The following is a 23,952-nucleotide window of genomic DNA, read 5'->3' on the forward strand; positions in this document are numbered from 1 at the left end:
AGCAAGCAAAATTACATGAATTCTTATAGTCCAATAACTTGCAACCACTAGGGTTTACAAACATGTTGAAAAGATGAGTACAAATACTTTGTCATGTGTTTTTTATGCTGTGATCGTGGACTGCTAATTGCGGGGGGAGGGAAGGTACGGAAAGCTAATTCTCTGAAACAAACTTAAGAGGATGAAAGCTAAGTGGTGCAGAATACAGTTGAAAATGCACATTAATAATGTTGTTTTTCTTTATACAGGAAACCACTCCCAATCCTCAGACTTCAGAAGAAGAGAAAACTGAAACAGCACCAACTCAGGAGGTTGCCAGTCCGGAACAGTACATTAAACATCCACTACAAAACAGGTAAGCCGTGTTTTCCCTACCACCAGACTTTGTGATTCTCCAGGTAAATATTCCTTCGCAAAATTGTTGATATTTTTTAAGCCAGTTTTTAAACCAACTCCCCTTGTGAACCGGCTTCCGCCTGCTACCCTGCATTGTTGCCTCTTAGAGAGGCAGGATTGCAGAGGACTCCCTGGGAGTGGAACCAGGAGTGCACTGGCTGTTTGCTCCACCCCTGGGGACGTCAAGTAACCATGTAACTGCCAAGAAATTTAGCAGTTACATGATTATTAAAATAACCACTTTCTAACGTTCCTAGTTAATCTGTTCTGCTGGGTGAAATGTAGCTCAAACATAATGATTGACCCATGTCAATGAAATTTGTGTTCCGAACAAGACAAAAGGGAGAATTGTTGCATAAATAAGCCAAGTAATCTTTTTCATCTGTGAGGTCTTGCTGGAATTGGCTGGTCCTGATTATGAACACATTGATGGATCTTGTGGAGGTGGGGTTTGATATAGATTATTTACTGTCTGATGTATGTTTAACTGACTGTGCTCTGCTGGTGGTACCAGTAGGACACTCTGAAGTGGTAGATACTTCAGATAGACATTGAAAAAACCTCTTCTGTCCTGCTTGGACACTGATACAAAATGGTAAACTTTTCAGTGGGTATTAGTTTTCTGCTTTGAAAAAATGAGGTTGTAGATGAAGGAATCCTTATCTTGTAACTCTTTGTGCCACTGTTTAAATTGTTTAACTTATTCTAAACATAGTTTTATAGGAGAAGTAATTAACAAATTGTAAAGATTATCTAAATCTATTTAAACCCTGATCTCTAGTCATATACTAGTGAACTTGAGAAAAAGTTTAATTCATATATGCCTAATTAAACAGGAAGTCTTCACCTAGAATGTTTGATTAGAGTGAGCAATAAAAAAAATCAGTAGTAACAGTACACATTTAATTTATAAATTACTCTCCCAACAAACATACCAATTATATTTTGAATACATACATTTTGAAAACAAACATTTTGAAATTCATAAGTAGTCTACCCAAAACCTAACTTGTAATTTCCTAAGATATAATAGGAACTCCATCAGTATGATGAAGAAATAAATGTGCTAACCAGTTGATGCAGATTTTTCAGCCATCCTTGCATCCTGTTAAAAATTATTACCTTCTGTGGAACACATCTCATGTTTCAGTCTGATAACTAGCCATTGCATCTTTGTTGCACTTTTTACGCATGTTATTTTTTTCCCCCAAAAATACAGGAGTTACTTAAAAATATTCCTGAATATGGTCTTTTTTTTATAACCGGGAGCCATGGCAGCTTTTCCCCCTTCAGATTCTGGGTGTTGATATCAACACTAGAGGCTTCTGAGAAATATTCTGTCTCCTTTCCACAGGGTCCTGCTTAGATACCAGTGTTGCTTTTTTCTGGTTGTGAAATTACACTCACCAGAGTAGAGCTGTGATTGTTTCATGTTAGCGTGCTGTTAAAGTAAACTCTGGAGAGTGCAAAAAGAACCAACTAATGAGAATTTCAAGTATGATACAGTATGGCAGATGTTTACAGGTTACTGTTAACCTTTAATGGGAAATTTTATCTTCAGTAAGCTTGAATGTCAGCTTAATTGTTTTTACTCTCTAATCATTGCAGTATATATACTTGATGGGGAAAGTGCTTCTTGGCATGTGTTCTGAGATGAAATCATTTGTTTTCTTCTGATGGAATGTTAGAAACTGTCTGAAAGAGATGCATATTGAAAAGAATAAAGGGTTTTTTTTACACATGTACCCAAACTGTATCTGACCTTGATATGTATTCCATCATTATATGGCACTTTTTGAAAGAAGGTGATAAGTGAACATGCAGAGTTTGTGAACCACTGAAGTAGCATACTCCTAACATTAGCAGACTACAACAGAGTCCACTATGATGTAACAGGCTGAAGCTTACCAATAGGCACAACTCAAATCTTTGTTGCGGTCATTCAGTAAACCATTGATCATTTAAAACCTTTCACAGAGGTTTTTAAGTAGCGGTGCATAAATGTTTGGTTTAGTCTTCTAACACACATGCTCAAGATCCAGAATTAGAATTCTAGCCTGTTTCTCGTCTGAATTTCTCTTGCAGCCTAGGGACTAGTATGGAGTTTCATGCTGTCATCTCAGTGGCAGTCTCTCATCTTGGGCTTGTTATCCAATAAATATACGTGACCTCTTCAGTACTGACTTATTTTTCATGTGTAGTATATCATTTTGTCTTTAGGTGGGCACTCTGGTTCTTTAAAAATGACAAAAGCAAAACCTGGCAAGCAAATCTTCGTCTGATCTCAAAGTTTGATACTGTTGAAGATTTTTGGGCGTAAGTAAAATTTTTTACCTATATACTAATCCTGCATAATATTGGGGAAGTAGCTTGAAGTTCTTCTCTATATTAGCAAAAAGTTACTCATTAACTACTAAGTAAATGCCATTTTCTGGAGTGCAAATTGGAATTCGTCTCAACTATTTGATCAGATGTCCTCATCTTTTAGAATGAGAAGCCTTTTTTTAAAAAAAACAAATGTGTAAGTAAACTGTTTTGTGGAAATTTTTTGATGGTTTAAATCTATTGTATTATTTGCATGGGTAGAATGGTATTGGATAGTAAGCAGATATTGCAATGTATATGGGCCATAAGGCTCAAACATTAGCTTATTGCATGTATATTAGATTTTCAGTGTCAGCATGGTAGTCATAAACAGAATTCAACTGATGTCTGAACTCTTTTTTGGTGTAAAATGCTCAAGATTGACCCAATATCCTGTACCTGAAAACTTTGCCCAGATTTAATTAGTGTCTTTTGATGCTCAACTAAAGGCAGGTGCTTATTGCTTTCTTAAAAAATTAGTCTTCTTTAAGGTACTTTTGATTGGTTACCTAAAAATTGCTAGTCACTTCTGAACACCTTGGCCTTGTTAGGCATGTTTTGAGAACTTCTTTCCTGTTTATCAAGCAGATGGAGTAGAGAATACTATTCATACAACTTGTTTGGTTACTTTGAACATACATGTTAAAGATCTTATTTGTGTACCTGATACTGGGCAGGGTACCATAGATCTCAATGATACCGGGGAAAACTCCCTTATGAAATAGGCAATCCAAAGATATATATTCTGTCACATGACTAGTATCATGAGTCCCCAAAATCTGTTAGTGAGAAGGTTCCAACAGCAGTTCATGAGTCATAGGTTGAGCTCTTTAATGGTTTTGATTCCTGTGGTTTCTTTTTACTGACATTCAAGTGACCATCTTTAAGCATTTTGCATGTTTTAATGTAAATGAGGACAGTGCATTGGAAGAATGGAGAGAATAGTATGTGCTTTGCTCTGAGGATGGGGTGTGTTTGAGGAAGGAAAGACCTATTGGTGCTTAACCTTTTTAAAACACTGACTCTTCACCTTCTTAGAAGCAGGGTTACTGACTATTTTCATTAGTTTCTGCCTTCTGGTTGTGAGAGCTGGGAAAACTAGGAAGTGACAACATTAGGTGGAAAACGTTCTTCATGTTGGTGTGGGGATAACAAGTGGAAATAATAGTTGCTGGGATGCTAGAAGGATTGTGTTACAACATGATTGTTGAACAGGAGAAATTTGGTGTGGATAGCGTGAGGAAAAATCAGTGTGTCCATGTGATCGGCTTTGAAGGTTTTGTTCAGGCAGTCAGCTTTGGCAGTTGCATCATAAGTTAGCTGTCATGATTGAGTGAACAAGTTTGGAACCTGGAGGTCATGGATGAGGTCTGCGGGTTAGTTGTGTGAGCTTTGGCTTCTCATTCACTGTTGTGGTGGACAAAGAAAGATGATAGTCACGCTAGCCTCACCATTTCTGGGGAAACAGCTTTTGGCAGATGTTAACTTTGCCCTGATTCATGTTGTTGTGTAGTCATGTGCTAATAAATTTGATGGTGGATCAGTTTGGGCATTCGCATTCCCGAAATCTGGTTGCATAAACTAGCAGAACACTTACTAACGCAGATGTCTCCAGTAAGGAGTTGAGTGTAAAGCATCAGTTACACAGTATTGAAGTCATTTTGATCTCTTCACCCAGTGGATGAATCTACTCCAACTCAATGGTAGTTTCTGAGAGGAGCTACTAAAATAAGTCTGGTTGAAGCAGTGCGGGAGGATGGAAATGGTAATAAGTCTAACACCTGCCAAGGCTCCCACTAGGAATTCAGTTTCTGATGGAAGAAAGGATTAGTTTGTAGCCCTCAACTGTTAAGAGGATATCAACATTTCAGATAGTAACTCAATCAAGCTTTGCTCTTTGGTGCTAGACAAGGACTGAGCATGGGTTGTAAAGGACCTCAAGTTCATGAAGTCTGCCCTGTCCTAAACTCTGCACTGGTCTCAACGGTAGAAAATGTGGAGACAGCTGTCAGTTTGAGATTTCTCCACCTTTTCCCCTAGTCAAAGGTGTACGCAGCTGTTCCCAGTCAAGTCTCCAGCCACCACCTGCCACTGGATAGGAACTCTTGTCCCACTCCCTTCTCACCAGCAGGTTTTAAGTAGGGATATGAATGAGTAACCGGTTAACCTCGTGCGGGGGCGAGGGGGCTCCTGGCTCCCAGCCTGCGTGGGCTGAGAGTCTGCAAGCTTGTGTGGGGTGGTAGTGGCAGCAGGGGATTGGGGGGGGGGGGGAGAGGAGGAAGCCCACTTGGGCTAGAAGCCAGCAGTCCAGCACACCTCTCCCCCCCCCCCCCCCCCCCCATGTGCTAGGCTGCCAACTCTCAGCCTGTGTGATCCTGTGATATTTTTAGTAAGCCAGATTGCCAAAAGGCCAGTTCCTGTGCTTTGCCTTCTGTGAGGGCTATGAATAGCATAAGGTAAGCATAAGTTATCCCACAACTCTTTCTAAGCAAGCACCTTTATTAAGGTAAAAGCCTTACATACAAATATGTTCAAAACGATACAAGTCCTACAAGTGCTTGCAGATGTCAGTTGCTTTGTAGGTTCATGAGCTTGCCACCTGCATTGGTGTTGGAAGTTTTTCACTCAGTGGTATCCACAAGGGAGTAGGGATGTAAGTGACTAGTTGACTAAGTCACTACTAAGGATGTTAAATGCAGTCATTTTCCAATCGAGTAGTTGGATCTTTTTATCGACTACTTAGTCGATAAGGGTAGGCAGTTCTAGCATGCAATCTGGCTTGTGCCTGTCCCAGCATAACTTCCCCATCTGCCGCTCCTCGTTGAAAGGAACAGGGAAGCTGGGGTATGAAGATGCTGGCTGAGTCCCAGTTCCCATGAGTCTCAAGACTTCATGTATCAGCTCCCCTGCGGCAGCGGCAGCGGAGGGAGAGGCTGCAACTAGTCAATAGTGCTAACCGATAAGCTGCTGCTTATTGGTTAGTTGAATCACTTGCATCCCATGTCACTTCCCCCTTCCCCATCCACTCACCCACCCACTTGCTGCCTCTGTATCAGAGGCAGCAAGGGTGGAGGAGCAGGAGCTGGTGCTGGGGGGAGCTGTCTTAAAAGCCGGTTTCCCCCAGCACCGTTTCCACAGGAAGGCAGAGGTGCAGCAAGGGAAATGGCATAAGAGAGGATTTAAGCAGTCCCTGCTTGTGCTGAGACCCAGCTGCTGCACCTCTGCCCACGGAGCTCTTACTACATTTAAAAGACAGAAGCACAGGATAACGAGTGCTCCACCCACCTCCTGTTATCAACTAATCGAAATTTAACATCTCTCTAAGGTTGTGGCTCTGGTGCACTATTGAATGGCATGTGTTTGCCCTGGTATAAGGGCACCACTGGCTCCTCAGTTCGTGCCACCAATGGTGGTGGTGGAATGTCTCCTTGACTTGGCAAGCTTACCTTTCAACTGTTTCTAGCTGTGAATCTCTTCTATATAGTTCTTAGAAACTTTGTGTAGTTTGATTTTCCCTTGGCACATAAGATAGTAATAATTGTCTACAGGACTTTGCCTAGGGACAAGGCATGCCCTGGTCCCTGGGCTTCAAGCCATGTGAGTGCTGCAAAACTATGTAGTCAGTGATGCCCCATCATAGAATTACTTGGGGGAGGGGTAACCCATGTGAGTGACACATCCCATTTATAAGAGTTTCAAGCTGAAAACCAAAAAGGAGCATGACATTTGGTTTAGAGCACTCTTTTTGCAATCAGCCCTCAGTTGCCTTGGGGCTGGCTTGACTGGACTTCGCTCCAAGCAACTTGGTATACTGTGAACTTGTGTTCCGTTTATCAGAAAAGTTTGCTCTTCCTATAAATGCCAGGGAACTCTCAGTCATTTGTCTGGCTTGCATAGTGTTATTTCCCTACCTGTCTGGTCCAGTGGTGCAGGTGTTGATGAACAGCCCCGTGTTTGTGTACTATGCCAATAAGGAAGGGGGAATTAATTCATCATCTCTGTGCCAGGAAGCCCTTCATCTGCGAGTCCACCTGGAAGCCTTTGGAAAAGCTAGTGGATTGCTTAGCAGGTCCTTCGCTCACCAGGAGTGGTGGTCCCTTCGCTCAGAGGTAGTTAGGATGCTCTTCAAGAAATGGGGAGCTCCTCAAATGGACGTCTGTGCACTTACAGCAGAATCTGCCATTCATTCTGTTCTCTGCAGGGTCTCAGCACAGGCTCATTTTTTATGCTTTTCTCCCGTCGTGATCGGGAGACCTGATGTACACCACCTCCACTCATCAGCAAGGTGCTCCTAAAAATTAAGAGGGACAAGGCACAAGTAATTGTGATTGTCTCAGTGTGGCCTTGCCAACATTGGTTCGGCATGCTCAGGGGCATATTATAATAGTCCCATTGATGCTTCCCAGCCATCTATCATCTGAGGATGGTAGTCAGGTGTGGCACCTGAACCTCGCTTTCTCCCTCACAGCTTGGATCTTCCATAACTTAATCCAGAGGAACAAGTCTGTTTGAGTCAGGTACAACAGCTCCCTTGGAGAGCATAAAGCCCTCCATGAGAGTAACTTGCCTGTCAAAGTGGTAGTGTTTCTGCTAGGTTATGAAATGGAATACCTTCCTGACCCAGTTATCTCTTTAGTCCATTCTGGATTATCTGTTTCATTTAAAGGATCAAGGCCTCACCTTCTTTTTAGTCAAGGTATGCCTGGCAGCCATATCCACCTTCCATCCTCACATGAAAAGGTAAATCCGTATTCTCACATGAGTTGACAATCAAGCTCCTGAAAGGCCTTGAAAAACTTGTTTCTGCTGATCCAGGACTTAGCCCCCAAATAGAACCTCAATCTGGTCTTCAACCAGGCTCACAGGCCCTCCTTTTGAGCACATGGCTTTTTATTCCCTTTCTCACATTCCTTGTGGCTATTACCTTGGTGAAACAAGTCTCTGAGATTAAATCTTTTACTTTGGAGCTCCCGTACTGTGTTCTACAAGAACATGGTTCAGCTTCATTCCCATGTGGCTTTCCTGATAAAGGCAGTGTCACATTCAGTGTCAACTGGGATGTTTTTCTCCCCGTATTCTGCCCAATCATTCACGTGACCAAGGAGCGGCATTTGCATATTTTAGATGTTGGGCATATTCGGGCTTTATATGTGGAGTACACACAGCCCGTCTGCAGATCTACACAGTTCTTTGTTGCTGTAGCTGATGGGATGAAAAGCCTCCCTTCGTTTTCTTGGAGGATTTTTACTTGGATCATGTCCTTTATTTTCGTTAGGAGATAGCGAAGGTTTGTTCTACAAGGGCTGGGGCACCAGGAGAGCAGCCAAAGGCGCATGTCCCATATCTGTGTGGTCTTCAGTATATATGTTCACAGTTTATTATGTCATCACTTGGCAGGCCAGACATGACACAGGTTTTGGCAGAGCTGTGCTGCAATCAACATGTCCACAAACTTCTGTCTACCTCTTGAGGTAATGCTTGGAAGGCACCTACAGTGGAAAGGACATGAACAAGCACTGGAAGAAAAAAAAGTTACTGACCTTTTGTAACAGTTGTTCTCCAAGATATGTTCATCATGTCCATTTCCTGACCCACTCATTTTTGCTTTTGTTGAGTTTTGGCAAGGAGCAACTGAGGGATTGGAGAGCCAGTTTTTACTTTTTGCCCTTTTTACTGCCGCACACATGTGCCACTCCAGAGGGCTCAAGAGCTCATTCCTTATAGATACCACTGAAGGAAAAGCTTCTGGCATTGGTTTATGTGGTGAGTCTACACAATGGAATGGACATGAGTAACACACATGGAAGAACAAGATTTAGGAAAGGTTAATAACCATTTTTTCCCTACATGTATTCTAAAGCTTGCAAGAGGTCATCTGTCTATTATGGCCCTAATAGGCCAAAGTCTTTCAAACCCTTCTGCAAGGTTTGGAGGCCCCCATTGGACAGAAAACCATGCACATTTGATATATCAAAAAAGGACCCTGTGTCAGTTAAGCTTATCCTTTAATATCCAAAGTCCTTTCTTTGTCTCCTGGTCTCCGGAAAACCTAGCTGAATCAGTATATGCAAACTACTCCAGAATATGGTACCTGTCTAGAGTGATTTGCCTGAATCACCTGGGACTCATTTTAGTTCCTGTAGGAATTGTGGTAATTCTTCCCCATGGACTAAATCAGTCATAGATAAATAATTTATAGATTTATGATCCCCAAAGATATTGCATGTGATTGCAAGACTTGTTACAAACGTGTTGTTTCCTCTCTACACTCCTCCAATTTAGTGCATTAAGTGTCACTCTGTTTTCAGATTTTTTTTCCTTGTGCATTGCTTGGTGGTGAGCAGTTGTATGACACAATATACACTTCACTTCTCTGAGTCTTGTATGCTTGTCTCTTTTCCATCCTTATTTGGATTTCAAATACGCTGTTTACAGTCTCTGTCTGAGAGTAATGTTGTAGATGTTCATGGTAGGGATTAAATACCCAATAACTGGTTAACTGGTTTAAATTATTAAAATTGGATAGCTTAATCGGTTAACCGTTGAAAAGCTGGTGCAGAGCAGCCAGGACTGAGGTTGGTGCCTGTTGGTGCCTGTTTCAGCCTGACCTGCTGCAGGGATCCATCCAGTGGAATTTGAAGAGGTCCGCTGGTTACCGGGTAAGCATTCTGGTAAACCTAATGCTTACTGGGTAACCAGGTAACTTTTTACATTCCTTGTTAATAGCTTAGAATATGCATCTTAAAATAGATTTTCTGGATAGAAGAACCACAGAAGCCTAAGTCTTTCTCTTTCTATTGCAATAATATACAAAAACTAACTTTATTCACTGGGTTGTCCCAAACGTTAATGTGACTTGTGTGAAATGTTAACTTGTGTTTTAACTTAAGTCAAAACTTGGGTTTAAGTGATCAGTATTTTTAACAACAATAGTTGGTAGCATGGAGCACAATGAGAGAATGTAAATCAGTTTCTGTCCTACTTGATAGAACCCAATCCTTTTTTCCAAGAGAAGAATATTCTACTAAAAACTGGTTTGACATGGGAATATAAAACAGTATGCATTTTTATATAGTATTTCCTATACTGCTGAAGTTGGGGTAGCTTCAGCAATCAGTTTTAATAATTTGATGTTAAGGCATAGGTTACTTTGCTTTTAGGTATATTTTGTCAGTCAAACGCTGAGCTTATGGATTCAGTTTTCTTAAAACTTTTTAAAATAATATTTGTACCTTTACATGCTGATAAATTTTGTAAATGTATTTTTTATAATTATGTGTTTTCTTTGTTTTCAAATAGTTTATACAACCATATCCAGCTCTCTAGTAATTTAATGCCTGGCTGTGACTACTCACTTTTTAAGGTATGCCCAGTAAGCTTTTGTAAAGAAAGTTTTAATGTAAACCACAATCTTACAGGAATGTTTTCTTGAAAAAGTAAAAATACCATGATCAAAATTTTTGAAATGATTAATGATACTGGCAGTCCAGCTGATAGAGATGTGTTGAGGGGGCCTAACTTTCAGAAAATGCTAAGTGTCTGCTCTCTGAAAATCAGATTGAGTCTCCAATTTAAGTAATTACTGGTGGCTTTGAAAATTGAGGAGGCCCATAACCCTACTGATACATTGATTTTCATCACCTTGTATCTTGTTTGTGCCAGCACTGTAAGAAATTTACAAGAGATGTGCTCAAATATGTGATAAGATTAAGTTTCAAGGTTGTTTTTAATAGTGAAAGAGTTTTCGGTTCATTACTTTATTTATTTTACACACACTCTCTTTCTCTCTCTGCAACAAGTGGGTTGTCACGGCTGTTTAATACTTTGGGCATAATACAGCTAAAAACAGTCAAGAGATTAAAAATTAATTGCATTGTTAATAATAGAGCCCTTTTATTGGATGTTTACTATATTTTAAATATATTGATTACAATTACAGGTTCAGTCTTTATGGTCCGGACTTCTACAGTCCAGTACTATCTGTGGTCTGATATCCCCATAGGTGTTCTTAGGCTGGAGCACTCATGGGGAAAAAGCCATCCTGCTGCTCAGTAACTTCTCCTCCACCCTCTCAAAGCTTCCGGAGCGGTGCATGCTCAGGAATGAGAGAATGAGGAAGAGAAGTGGGGACAAGGGGATGCTGAGGGAAAGAGGCAGGCTAGCTGTAGAGCCCTGCAAGCAGGGGCCTGGAGCACAGCCGGCTGCCCTGGGCTCAGTGCACTCTTGTGGGGCGGAGCTTGGTAGCCACCCTGCATTGTCACCTGAGTGCAGTCTCCTGTGGTCTGGCGAATTCCCTGGTTAGGGGCTGGTCAGATCCCGAGGGTGTGAGGACCAGGGAGGTACAACCTACACAATTCAGAGCTTTATATTTACTTTTATTACAGATGTTTGTACTGTTTAAAAAAAAATAAAAAATGAAGAAATAGAATTTTTTAATTCACCCAATACAATTGCTGCAGTGGCAATCTCTCTTATGATGAAAGTTGAATAAAATTTAACACCTACAGGTTCAGTCCTGTTTGTCTGAACAAATGGCTGAAGAACAAACAAGTTTTATATTTGCAGGAGACAGTGCTGCCAGCTTCTTGTCACAGTGTCTCCTGAAAGTGAGAACAGGTGTTTACGTGACAGTCTTGTATCCAGTTTCATAAGAGATTTGCATGCCAAATGTGATAAGATTCATATGTCCCTTCATGCTTCAACCATCATTCCAAAGGATATGCATCCATAGTGATATCTGGTTCTGCTTCATAACAATCCAAAGCAGTGTGGACTGATGCACGTTCGTTTTTGTCACCTGAGTAAGATGCCACCAGTAGGAGGTTGATTTTTCTTTTTTTGGTGGTTACAGTTTTGTGATTTCTGAGTGCTGCTCTTTTAAGACTTCTGAAAACATGCACCACACCTAAGCCCCCACAGATTTTGGAAGGCATTTGAGATTCTTAAACCTTGGATTGAATGCTATAGTTGCCTTTAAAAAAAAAATCTCACATCCTTGTTTCATCAAATATACAGTAGAAGTGTTCTCAAAATGAACGTCATGTGTGGGTCATCATCTGAGACAGCTATAACAATTGTGGCAGAGCTCTGGCTGTGTCCATGGGTCCTGTACTTCTTGCAGATAGTGTTTAGCCTCAAGGGCTTGTTGTGACCTTCACATAGCCTCTTCCTTTTTTAGTGGCAAGGATCACAGCCTATTGAGCCATACTCATCACAGGCTAATCCGTGGTATGGGGTGAAACCTCTTGATAGTCCTGGTTGTCTTATCCAGGGACAGACTCTGTAATGGCATGGGAAGTGTTGGGGGGGGGACTCAGGCCCACCCACTAACCTGGGTTCCAGCCCAGGGACCCTAAGGCAGTGGCAACAGATTGGGAATAGAACAGACCCCATCTGGCAACTACTTCCTTGGGCCACTTGCCCAAATGATCCCTCCCTGTACCTTTGCAAAAGCTTATAGCATTAACTTATAGACTGTATGCATTTCTCTCCCTCTCCCACCCCCCAACCCCCACTCTGGATGGGGCTACTGCCACCCTGTGCTGCTGCTGCTTTATCTTTAGCTGGTCCTCAAGGGGGGCTGGTTTTTAAATTGGCTGACCTAGCAGACCAGCTCCTGCCTGGCACCCTGCGCTGCTGCTTCTGATAGAGGCAGCAGCGCAGGGTGGCAGAGGACTCCTCTGGAGTGGGGCAGCCCCTGGGGACTATTGAATAGTAGACTAATGATTAAGAATTCATGAGGTTATTCGACTATTCAATTAACCAATATTTAACCTCCCTAATTCTGTTTCTCCATGGCACTCTTCTTTCCTTCCATTTCCCAGCTCTCGCTCAGATACCTTTCACACTCAGATCTTTGGCTCCTTCCCTCCTCCTCATGTGCTTCTGAGCTAACAGAAAAAGGAGCCCTTTTAAACTAGTCTGAACTGATTGATTGGCCCCAAGTGTTCCAACTGGCCTGACTGTCCAGACTGATTATGAAAAGTTCCTGTTGGTTCTAGGCCAGCCCCTACTAGTTTACCCAGGGAACAGAGATCCTATTTAATCTAGGGCTAATATACCTCCCTTGAAGTACCCTCCTGTAGCCCTCTGGCCTGTCCCTGTCACCCGAGGGATCTCAAAATGCGTTTAACCATGTAATTGCTGAAAATTTCAGTGGTTACACTGGAGGGTGGGGGGAGCCAGCTCCCTGTGCATATCAGGAGCCTATATGTAAAGGTGAATGTTACACGTATACAAAGTTAACGCTTTCACATTACTAGCTATAATATGAAATACATGGCTGAATGCAGGTAACACATTTTTTTAGTGTTGTTAGCTTAGAAGCCTATACTCTGGAATTCTAGCTAAAGCGTGAAGCAACATAGAAATGTTTAGCTTATTTAGCACATAAATACTTGCAGTGCCAGCTACAAAAGTCCCATGCAAACTCCTGTTCTCACTTTCTAGTGACATTGTAAATAAGAAGTGGGCAGCATTATTTCCCATTAATATTAAACTTGGTTTTATTGATTGGATGAACAAGAATTAGGACTGAGTGGACTTGTAGGCTCTAAAGTTTTGCATTGTGGTGTGTTTGAGTGCAGTTATATAACAAAAAATACATCTCTAAGTTGCATTGCCGCAATAAAGCATTTGTTTTATGGTGCTGCTTTGTGGTGAATTGAAAAATACTATTTCTGTTGTCATGAGTTAACTGAAATTGACAGCCCAAAAAACTACTAGACACTTCTAATGTGCTTTCCTATGTTATTTTAAGTGAACATAGTGTTTATGAAAGTTGCCAAAGAACATATTCTAGAAGATTTCATGCTTGTTGGCAACAGGAACATCACTGGTGTAACGGCTTTGTAAGCTTTTCCTTTGTGATCCTGCCAATGGCTTTCAATCTTGACCTAGAGGAATTGCCTCTCAGGGTGATCAAGTAGTTTGATCTCTGTGGATGTCAATAAGAATGCCAAATATAGGAAAGTGACCTGACATTGACTGCCTTTCCTCTTTCATCTATAATTCTATCAAACATAGATACTGCATTGTAGCTCTGTTTCTGAAAACTATTACAATATTTTTCTATCTACTCGTGTGAATTCAGTCATATGTTCTTAATCATTTTTTAAATCAAACACTGATATTGATAGCACTGTGCTTTGTAGCATACTTCAGTTTATGTATTCACAACTGCTCTACAAATAACAATTTAACTGTCTGAGAAATACTAATATTTTAAAATATCTCGAAGGGGTAGCTGTGTTTGTAACGTTAAAAATGAGTATTCTTCTTCGAGTAGTGTCCCCGTGGGTGCTCCACTCTGGTGAAGGGTCGCCCTGAGCCGCAGATCGGAGCTTTGCAAAGCAGTTTCCCCCCTGTTGAGCCACGCATGCTCAGAAGGCGTCTCGAGCCCTTCCCGCCCTCTGCAGTGCGCGGCTCAACCCCCTCCCTTTCAGTTCCTCTTTAACCACCCTCGTCAGCGGACGGAGCAAGCTGGAGCTCCCTCACAGTCTCTCAGACTGTAATTTCCATTAGTTAGGTTACCATAGTTTTCCCCCTGTTACTCCAAGTTAGTTTCCCTTATTTTTCTCTTTAAAATAATAACAATAAAATATTTTATAAGAATAACAAAATTGACAACAAAAATCCCCCCTTGGGGACTAAAACTCCCTTCAGACCGGATTTCCGGGTGAACCGGAGCGCTCTCTCTCTTGGCTCCTCAGCCAGAAAAGCACATAAACCACATAAAAAGGAAAGGAAAGGACTATAACAAGAGTCACAAATAAATAAAACACTGGAAATACCAACAGTTTAAAGAAACAGGAAGCTCCCGAAATATGTCTGCCTCCTCAGGCTTTAAAAAATGCGAGCAGTGCCGCGAGCCTATGCCGGCTTCTGACGGCCATACGAAATGTATTCGCTGTTTGGGGGAAACTCACTCACCCCACAGCTGCACGCATTGTGCTTCCCTCACGGCGAGAGCTAGAAAGGACAGAGAGCTCCGCCTGAGGATGATTTTGTTTGAAAAGGCTCTGCAGCCTACAGAGCAGGGGGAACCGCAGCATGAAGCCCCCCCCCGCCACCGAAAGCTACAAGGCAGAGAGCCTCACCATCGCGCTTTCTCCCGCCTTCTTCCTCCCCTAAGACCCAGGGAGAGGGGCAAAGAAGTCCGAGGACTCCTGCTAAAAAAGCAGAGGGAAAGTCCTCATGTTCAGCACCGAGACCGGTACGCGCTGCTTCTGAGCCGTCCCGGCAACGCGCTGAAAACCCCGGGCGAAAAAAGCCGGCGCCGCTTCAAGCCCCGGCACCGCGAAAAACTCCGGCGCCGCTCAAACCCTCCGCACCGCAGCAGAGCAGACCCCATACACAGCCGGCACCGGTTGCGACCGTAAACCAGAGCTCGGCACCGGCAGCAGACAGCGAGAGGCATCTTCATGAGTCTGCTACAGAGCTCTCTAAGCCAGTGTCTGACACTCACAGCAGGCAGCAACATTCATGCCTCCCTCCCATTGACTGCTCACCTGGGACATCCTTTGCAAGGCATTCCCCTGCCAGATCTATGTCCCCAGTGTCCCTGCAAGACGCTCCCTTACCAGATGATGACCGCCACACGACATATTCCTCGCGACAAACGTCGCCAAGGCGGTCTCGCTCCTACTATCATAGGGCTGGACCACAACAAAACCCGTGGCACCCTTATTGGTCTTACCCGTCCCCACCTTACCCAACCCAATGGGGGCCCTGGGACCATTGGGACCCGTACAGACGCCAGTCCTCAGTCCACTCCACACCATCTCGAAGGGGTCTGCCTCATCCACAGCCCCTATCTCCTGCATCACACACAGAGTAGGAGGAGGAGGTGGATCGAATTTCGGACAATGAATCTGATATTCAATCGATAAACATCACACACCCAGATGACCTGAGTGCCCAACAGGACGATGCAGTTATACCATGAGATACGGTAGCGATTGACGACCTCAAACAGTTTCAAGAACTATTCAAGCGAGTAGCAACAAGTCAGCATGTCTCCCTACAAGAAGTGCAAAAGAAACAACATCACTTGTTAAAGAACCTGCATCCTACATTGCACAGTAAGATTGCCCTGCCAATTGACGAGGCAATCATGGAAACATCTGAGGATCTGTGGAAGACACCCGCATCCATCCAACCGACTAACAAAAAGATTGACAGAAAATATTTCGTTCCACCAAAAGACAACGATTTCCTTTTTACACATCCACAAGCAAACTCCTTAGTGGTTGAATCTGCACAACAAAGAGCGAAGGTACTGCAATACAAGAATGGCAATATGGACAAAGACCATAGAAAGCTAGACTTCTTTGGCAAAAAGATATATTCCTCTTCTACCCTACAACTAAGAATATCAAACTATTCTGCCCTCTTAGTGAATCACGACTTTGATAATTATTCGAAGTTGGGAGAACTGATACCACATCTCCCTGAGTCCAAAAGAGCTATCTTGAAAGCAATAGTCCACGAAGGCCATACCATCGCTCGCACTGCCCTCCAAACGGCAATGGATGTTGCTGACACAGCAGCTAGGACTACAGCTACGGCGATAGTCATGCGCAGAACTTCCTGGCTACAGTCATCTGGAGTTCCCCGAGAACTTCAGCCCAAAGTAGAAGACTTACCATTCGATAAACAAAAATTATTTGCAACTTCTACAGACAAAATACTACACAACAGTAAGAACTCGAAAACCACACTTCGCACACTGGGCATGTACACACCGCCTTTCAAACGCAGACGATACACCCCATATAACACGTACAATCGCTACAGATATGGGCAATACAACCGACCACAGAGACCATATGAGGACGCTAGGCCAAGGCAACGACCTCAGAGAAGGCGACCTAATCAAGGCCGCCCACCAACTGCCCAGTCCTCCAAGCAGCAAATTTGAAGTGGTGGTCGAGGGTCTGCAATACCTCCCTCACGATCTAGCAATAATGCAACATGGCCATCTGTTTACCCACCGTTTGCGGCCGTTCCTCCCACAATGGGAATCTATAACATCGGACCGCTGGGTTCTAGACATAATTCGAGTAGGATACACTATCCCATTTACCACTACCCCACCTACCCTACCCCGTCCCTTTTCAGGGACCCCTCTCACGAGACTCTACTAAGACAAGAGATCGATCGACTCCTTTCAGTCGGAGCCATAGAAAGAGTACCAGTAGACTTTCACGGGAAAGGGTTTTACTCGAACTATTTCTTGATCGAGAAAAAAACGGGGGGTTGGAGGCCCATATTAGACCTCTGCAAACTGAACAGGTTTCTCAGGAAACAACGCTTCAAAATGGTCACACTTACAACAATCATTCCTGCGCTAAATCAAGGGGACTGGTTCGCAGCCCTCGACCTACAAGATGCATACTTCATGTAACTATCCATCCTGCCCACAGACGCTATCTACGCTTTACTCTCGGCCCGGATCATTTCCAATACAATGTCCTCCCCTTCGGCCTCTCGTCGTCTCCGAGGGTATTTTCAAAGGTGCTAGCAGTTGTCGCTGCGTACCTCAGACGCCAAAATGTCATCATATTCCCCTACCTAGACGACTGCCTTTTAAAGGGCTCAACACAGGATGAAACCGCCTCCATGATAAGTACGACCACATCCCTCCTCAATCGTCTAGGCCTTCTACTCAACAAAAACAAATCAACACTGCACCCAGTTCAAAATATGGAGTTCATTGGGGCACGTCTGGACTCAATCACAGCCCGAGCATACCTACCTCGACAACGTTTCATAACTATACAAGAAATTATAAGCGTAATGTTTACAACTCCTACCACTACAGCTCTTACTTGTCTCCGACTAATGGGTCACATGGCTTCCACCACCTACATCATCCACCATGCTCGTCTGCATTTCCGATGCTTCCAACTCTGAATAGCAAGTGTGTACATACCGTCATGACACTCCCTCAACAAGACAGTGACTAGTCCACCAAACGTTCTTGCATCCTTACGATGGTGGACGATACCGAACAACCTCCTCACAGGTGTTCCATTCCAACAGATCGAACCCACTGTACAGATTACCACAGATGCTTCCCTCCTTGGATGGGGAGCACATATGAACAATCAAGGGGTTCAGGGAAGGTGGTCCCCATCCGAGGCACGACTACACATCAACCTCCTCGAACTACGGGCAGTAAGGAATGCCTGCGCACACTTCGCCTCCAACATTGCCAATCAGACGGTCTGCATCCTGACGGACAACATTTGCACAATGTTCTATATAAACAGGCAAGGCGGAGCCCGCTCCCGCTCCCTCTGTGCGGAAGCTATCCGCCTGTGGAACTCATGCATCCGCAACCATGTCACTCTGATAGCATCCTACCTGCCCGGGGTGAACAACACCAGAGCAGATTCACTCAGCCGCAACTTCACCTTGGATCACGAGTGGGAGTTACACATGGAGGTTGCAAACTCAATCTTCAACCAATGGGGATGGCCATCCATAGACCTTTTTGCATCTACCCAGAACGCCAAATGCCCCCAGTTCTGCTCACGCGCAGGACTTGGCAAACATTCCCTGGGGGATGCCTTTCTAATCAAATAGACAGCCCCCCTACACTATGCCTTCCCCCCCATACTGCTAATCCCAAAAACCTTACGCAAGATCCGCAGAGACGGAGCCCTAGTCATCCTAATAGCCCCGTCGTGGCCCCGCCAGACTTGGTACCCATACCTGCACAGGCTAGCGGTTCACCCTCTTTACCTGCTACCTCACCGTGTAGACCTAATATCTCAAAGCAATGGAACAATACTGCACCCACAGCTCCACACCCTACACCTTCAGGCTTGGCTACTCTCTGGTTCTCGGAGATAGAAAATCCTTGTTCTCAGCAAGTGAAGGACATCCTCCTCCACAGTAGGAGACAGTCCACTCGAAAAACTTACCTGCAAAAATGGACACGATTCTCTCACTGGTGCCAGCGAACCAAGGTAGAACCCCGTGTCGCCCCACTAAATACGATTTTGGACTACATTCTAGACCTTAAAGTGTCAGGACTGTCAATCTCTTCTTTAAGGGTCCATCTTTCTGCAATAACAGCGTTCCATACCTTCATTGATGGCTTCTCCATATTTGTCCATCCTATCACTAAAAGATTCCTTAAAGGGCTCCACAACGTATACCCACCCTATAAGACACCACCCCCCTTGTGGGACCTAAATCTTGTTCTCCACCAACTCACCAGACCTCCTTTCGAGCCTCTGGCTACAGTACCACTCCCCTTTCTCGTTATGAAAGTCTGCTTCTTATTAGCTATCACGTCCGTCAGACGGGTGAGTGAAATTGGAGCATTAATGGCAGAACCCCCCTACACAGTTTTTACGAAGGATAGGGTCATACTTAGACCTCACCCAACATTCCTGCCAAAGGTCTGTACAGAATTCCATGTCAATGAACCGATCGTACTACCTACCTTTTTCCCAAAACCGCATGCATCACAGAAGGACGCCACTCTGCATACCCTGGACATTCGGAGGGCTCTCGCCTTCTTCCTGGAAAGAACAAAACCATTTCGTAAATCCGAAAGGCTTTTTATATCCATCGCTGAACGTTCAAAAGGAACACCTCTATCATCACAACGAATCTCAAAATGGATCTCGACATGCATAGTCAAGTGTCATACCTTGGGCAATAAACCACTACAGTGCCCACCAAGAGCACATTCCACTCGAGCCACGGCTGCTTCTACAGCCTTTCTGAACAATGTCCCCTTAAGGGATATTTACCGAGCAGCAACTTGGTCTTCAGACCACACTTTTGCCAAACATTATGCAATCCTACCGCAACTTAGACATGACTCAGCAGTAGCTACAGCGGTGCTCTCTACTACCGCTAAACATTGACTCCTGCTCCCTCCAGCCATATATTGAATACTGCTTGGTAGTCACCTAGAGTGGAGCACCCACGGGGACACTGCTCAAAGAAGAAAAGGGAGTTACCTCGTGCAGTAACGAGTGTTCTTTGAGATGTGTGTCCCCGTGGGTGCTCCACGACCCTCCCTTCCTCCCCTCTGCACGGAGTCTAAATTACTCGGGCGGAGATGAGGAACTGAAAGGGAGGGGGTTGAGCCGCGCGCTGCAGAGGGCAGGAAGGGCTCGAGACGCCTTCTGAGCATGCGTGGCTCAACAGGGGGGAAACTGCTTTACAAAGCTCCGATCTGCGGCTCAGGGCGACCCTTCACCTAGAGTGGAGCACCCACGGGGACGCGCATCTCGAAGAACACTCGTTACTGCACGAGGTGAGTAACTCCCTTGTCCTGTGGCAACTTAGGGTACGTCTACATTTGCACCCTAGTTCGAACTAGGGATGCAAATGTAGGCGATGGAAATTGCTTATAAAGCGGGGATTTAAATATCCCGTGCTTCATTAGCATTATCTGGCCCGCGTGCTCTTCTGTTGCCCCCTCCTGCCCCCCTCATGCTGTCTGTATCAGAGAAACAGCAAGGGGGGGAGCATGAGCTGGTCTGGGAGGAGCCAACTTAAAAGTTGGTTTTCCCCCACCCACCCCCAGCACCAGCTCTGTGAGGGGGGACAGTGGGGAAACGGCGCGAGCAGGGATTGAAACAGTCCTGCTAGCGCTGTTCCCACTGCTGCTCCTCTCCCTTTGGAATGTACAAGAGCCACAGGCATTTCAAAGGAAGAGACACAGAGGGGAACCCATGCCAGCGGGGACTGCTGTGTTTCCCACTGGCACAGGTTCCTACTGCCTCTCTCCCTTTGAAATATATAAAAGCTGTGGGAGGCTCATATACATTACAGAGAGAGAGAGAGAGAGGCAGAAGGAACCCACTGTGTCGCTCCCTTTGAAATATACAAGATCACTGAGTGGTTCCTATATGTTCCAAAGAGAGGCACAGTGGGGTAGCGAGCGCCTCCCCTTATTGACTAATTGAGTAGCTGATGGAAATTCCATTGACTATTCCAATTGGCTGATTAATTGAAATTTAACATACCTAATCAGAGGAAGGCCTTGTTAATGTCTAAGGTGGCACAAGGCTACTCAGTGTTGTTAATATATCAGTTACTAAATTTTTCCATCACTACTTACCATGAAACTGGTCTTGCTTTTAGTCATAAGCATTTCTGCCCTACAATAAGGTACTTTGGTGGGTAGAAATCTCATTATTTTCAAACTGTAAATTGTGTCCTGTGTGTTGTGATTTAAATGTTACTTCCTCTTTTATGTGGTGTAAAAAGACAAAGGAGGTATTTTGCTATTCATTGACTTATTGTATGTTCATAGGATGGGATTGAACCAATGTGGGAAGATGAAAAAAATAAACGAGGAGGACGATGGCTTATTACACTAACTAAGCAGCAGAGACGAAATGACCTTGATCGTTTCTGGCTAGAGACAGTAAGCTCTATGGCACTGCATTTTAAAATTTAAGATTCTTATGTTTAATGGCTAATTACAAGGGTTTTCCTCTTTGGCAATGCTAAAATCTTTCATGGCTTTCTATTCTTACAAAAATATTGTTGTGAAACACGAGATACACTAATGATGCTCGAACATGTCATTTGAATTAAGGCAAGAATAAAAGGCTACATATTACGTTTAAAGGTGACTTGCAAATGCTTTTAAAAAAGGGAACTGTTAGGATGTGCTCAATGACAATCATAGAGGTAATTCTGCACACAACTGATTATCCCTCTAACTCGTGATTTAGAGTATTTGTCATAGTTTTCAGTTACTGATTAAGTTTAATTATTTTCATCTTGTCTCCAATGTTTATTATTAAACTTAACAAATGTATCTGTTTTACTTACATTTTATATTCCTAAAAGTTAACACATGTAAGGGAATTGGCTTAAGCATTTTCAATAAGATCCCTCTATTAACTTTTCACTTCGTGTAGGGGATATTATGTGTTCAGAAATGGTTCTGGGATAATATAGTTGTCTAGTGAATTACATAAAATATTCCATTTTCCTTTCTCCTGGTTCTCCTAGAAAGTTGTGTGTCAACATGATGTATCTGTCTCCCAAGAACTAAATAGATTCAGAATCTAGTGGAGTCAGATGCTTGATAGAATGTCCTAGCATTACATTATGGTTAATGCATTGCAAAACTGTTACCCTGAATGAGTAATAATATGACAGTAAATCTTAATACAACATAAAATTGTCAGAATTGTTTTGTGATTGACAGTACAATATTGACCCATGTTATCTATGACGGCTGAGGAATACACAGCACAACTTAGCGAGAAGCCAGTGCTCGGTATAATTTAGGGCAGTCTAATGGCTAAATTATGCCGATTGCCTGTGGCTCAGGGGATGATATGGCTGCTTAGCAGCAGAAGGAGCAAATAGGAATCTTGCCCATATTCCAACCCCAGTAGCAGAGCAGAATTGTTACACCAGCTCTTCTGCTGGACTGCACTATGTGGGGATCTGTTGACAAACTTTGGCTTTAGAGCAGGGGCAATCCATTTATTTTTTGTTAAGGTCCAAATTTCTTGATCAAAGTCCAGACTCCAGAGAAAATAATATGATGACAATAAATTCACGGTTCATTTAAAAGTCTCTGGAGATCTAGGTTTGTCTCAGTCCACCTATTGACTACCTCTACTTTTGGATGTGATGTGGCTGCTCACCCCAGACAGCCTCATTACCACCCACAATCTGTTGCTGTCATGTCCTGTGTATCTACCATCCTGCTGCTTAGAAGGATCAGAAGAGGTCAAAGTGGCTTTGTTGCAAATACTGTTTTGCATATAGCTTTGAGTGAAACTCATGGAGGTGAGGAGGTGTCCAATATATCAAATCCATGAACACCACAAAAGCTTGTATATGAGTATCTTCAAGCTAATTGCTATTTCTGATACAGTATCTATTACATATTTGAGAGCGTTTGTGCATTTTTGTGTATCCATCTCTTGTCAGTCTGTTCAAGATCTCCTCCTAAACAGTGAGAGCTAGGACTACCAAATTTGGTATGCCACTTCCTCTTATAACTTTAAAAGAAGGTGATGAGGGTTTAGTTGTGCCAGCTAAATGGGAAGTGCCTGGAATGTGGTTGTTCAGGGTTTCCCAGCCTATGGGTTGCTCCCCAAATATGGGTCACCATTACATTTCAAAAGGGTTGCCAAGTGTCTCCTCTCCTCAGGTGGCTCTGCTTCCCTCTTCCCCCCAGTTTTTGAATTACCTTGGATCACCAAGTCTTCCTGAATTATCAAAATGTGTCCCCATCTGGATAAGGTTGGGAACTGCTGCAGTTGTTTCTCAACTAACAGAAAAGGAGAGCTGTGATAGCAGGGACAGTTATACTCCCGAGGGACCACAGTGGGGCAGCGAGTACCCAATCTCTAGAAAGCAGCTGCTGGCTGGGCAGCGTGACCTCCGCTACCCCAGCCTGGCCCCAGGGAGCAGTCACTGGCTACTCGCACCTCTGAGCCCCCCCCCACACTTCCCAGTCCTGTGGTCTGACTCTTCCAGCTCTTCACCCTCCCTCTCCAACTCCTGCATACTCCCAGCCCCTTGCCATGAAGGACCCAACCAATGCCTGGTAAATCTTTTTACTAATAAATATTGCAGCAGAGAACATTTTCCAGTCCCGAAAGTTGTAATTTAAAAACTACAGAGAGGCAGTATAATGTAAATAACACCATCCTGATCAGCTGAAACTATACTTAGTTTACTTGTTACCTAAATATTATGAAAAGTTAAAGAAACATGGCATTGCTGTCTAACATTTTATAAAGAGAAAATATAGGCCATTTAACTTCCCTATTTCAACATAAAAACAGTTCTTAAACTGAAACTCTGGTCTGGCAACATCTGTAGTCTGGCAGGACCATGGATATTCCAGGACCAGAGAGCCCCGATGAAGGGCTGGCAGCTGGGAGCCCTGTAGACCAGCAGAGTACTGAGCTACCCAGTGGCTAGGCCAGAGCTGTGGAAGGCTGGTGGCAGGGAGGCCAGAAATGACCTTTCCTGGTCCAGTAAAATTCCTCATCTCGAACAGGTCATATCCTGAGGGTGCTAGACCAGGGAGGTCCAACATGTAGTAATTTATAGCACATATCCTAATCACATATGCAGGTATAGATGGTTGTGCACTCACACATAGGCAGCAGCTCCATTAATCATTTCAGTCATTTTTCACAAATGTTGAATAAAAAAATTGGAAACTTTCCAAGT

At 43.6% G+C, this 23,952-nt stretch overlaps 1 protein-coding gene across 5 annotated transcripts in view; it reads left to right on the forward strand.

The window, feature by feature from the left end:
* The window catches only part of EIF4E (eukaryotic translation initiation factor 4E), a 52,273-nt gene that overhangs the window by 22,952 nt on the left and 5,369 nt on the right, over positions 1-23,952 (forward strand). For all 5 annotated transcript variants that reach the window (XM_025188231.2, XM_014577057.4, XM_006130137.5 and 2 more), the window contains 4 exons: positions 249-355; positions 2,617-2,712; positions 10,060-10,123; positions 21,050-21,163. In XM_025188231.2, the coding sequence (XP_025044016.1) occupies positions 249-355; positions 2,617-2,712; positions 10,060-10,123; positions 21,050-21,163 (381 nt within the window). The remainder of the gene's footprint in view (positions 1-248; positions 356-2,616; positions 2,713-10,059; positions 10,124-21,049; positions 21,164-23,952) is intronic.

Source organism: Pelodiscus sinensis, chromosome 4, assembly GCF_052426305.1.
Source record: "Pelodiscus sinensis isolate ZL-2025 chromosome 4, ASM5242630v1, whole genome shotgun sequence".
Lineage (NCBI taxonomy): Eukaryota > Metazoa > Chordata > Testudines > Trionychidae > Pelodiscus > Pelodiscus sinensis.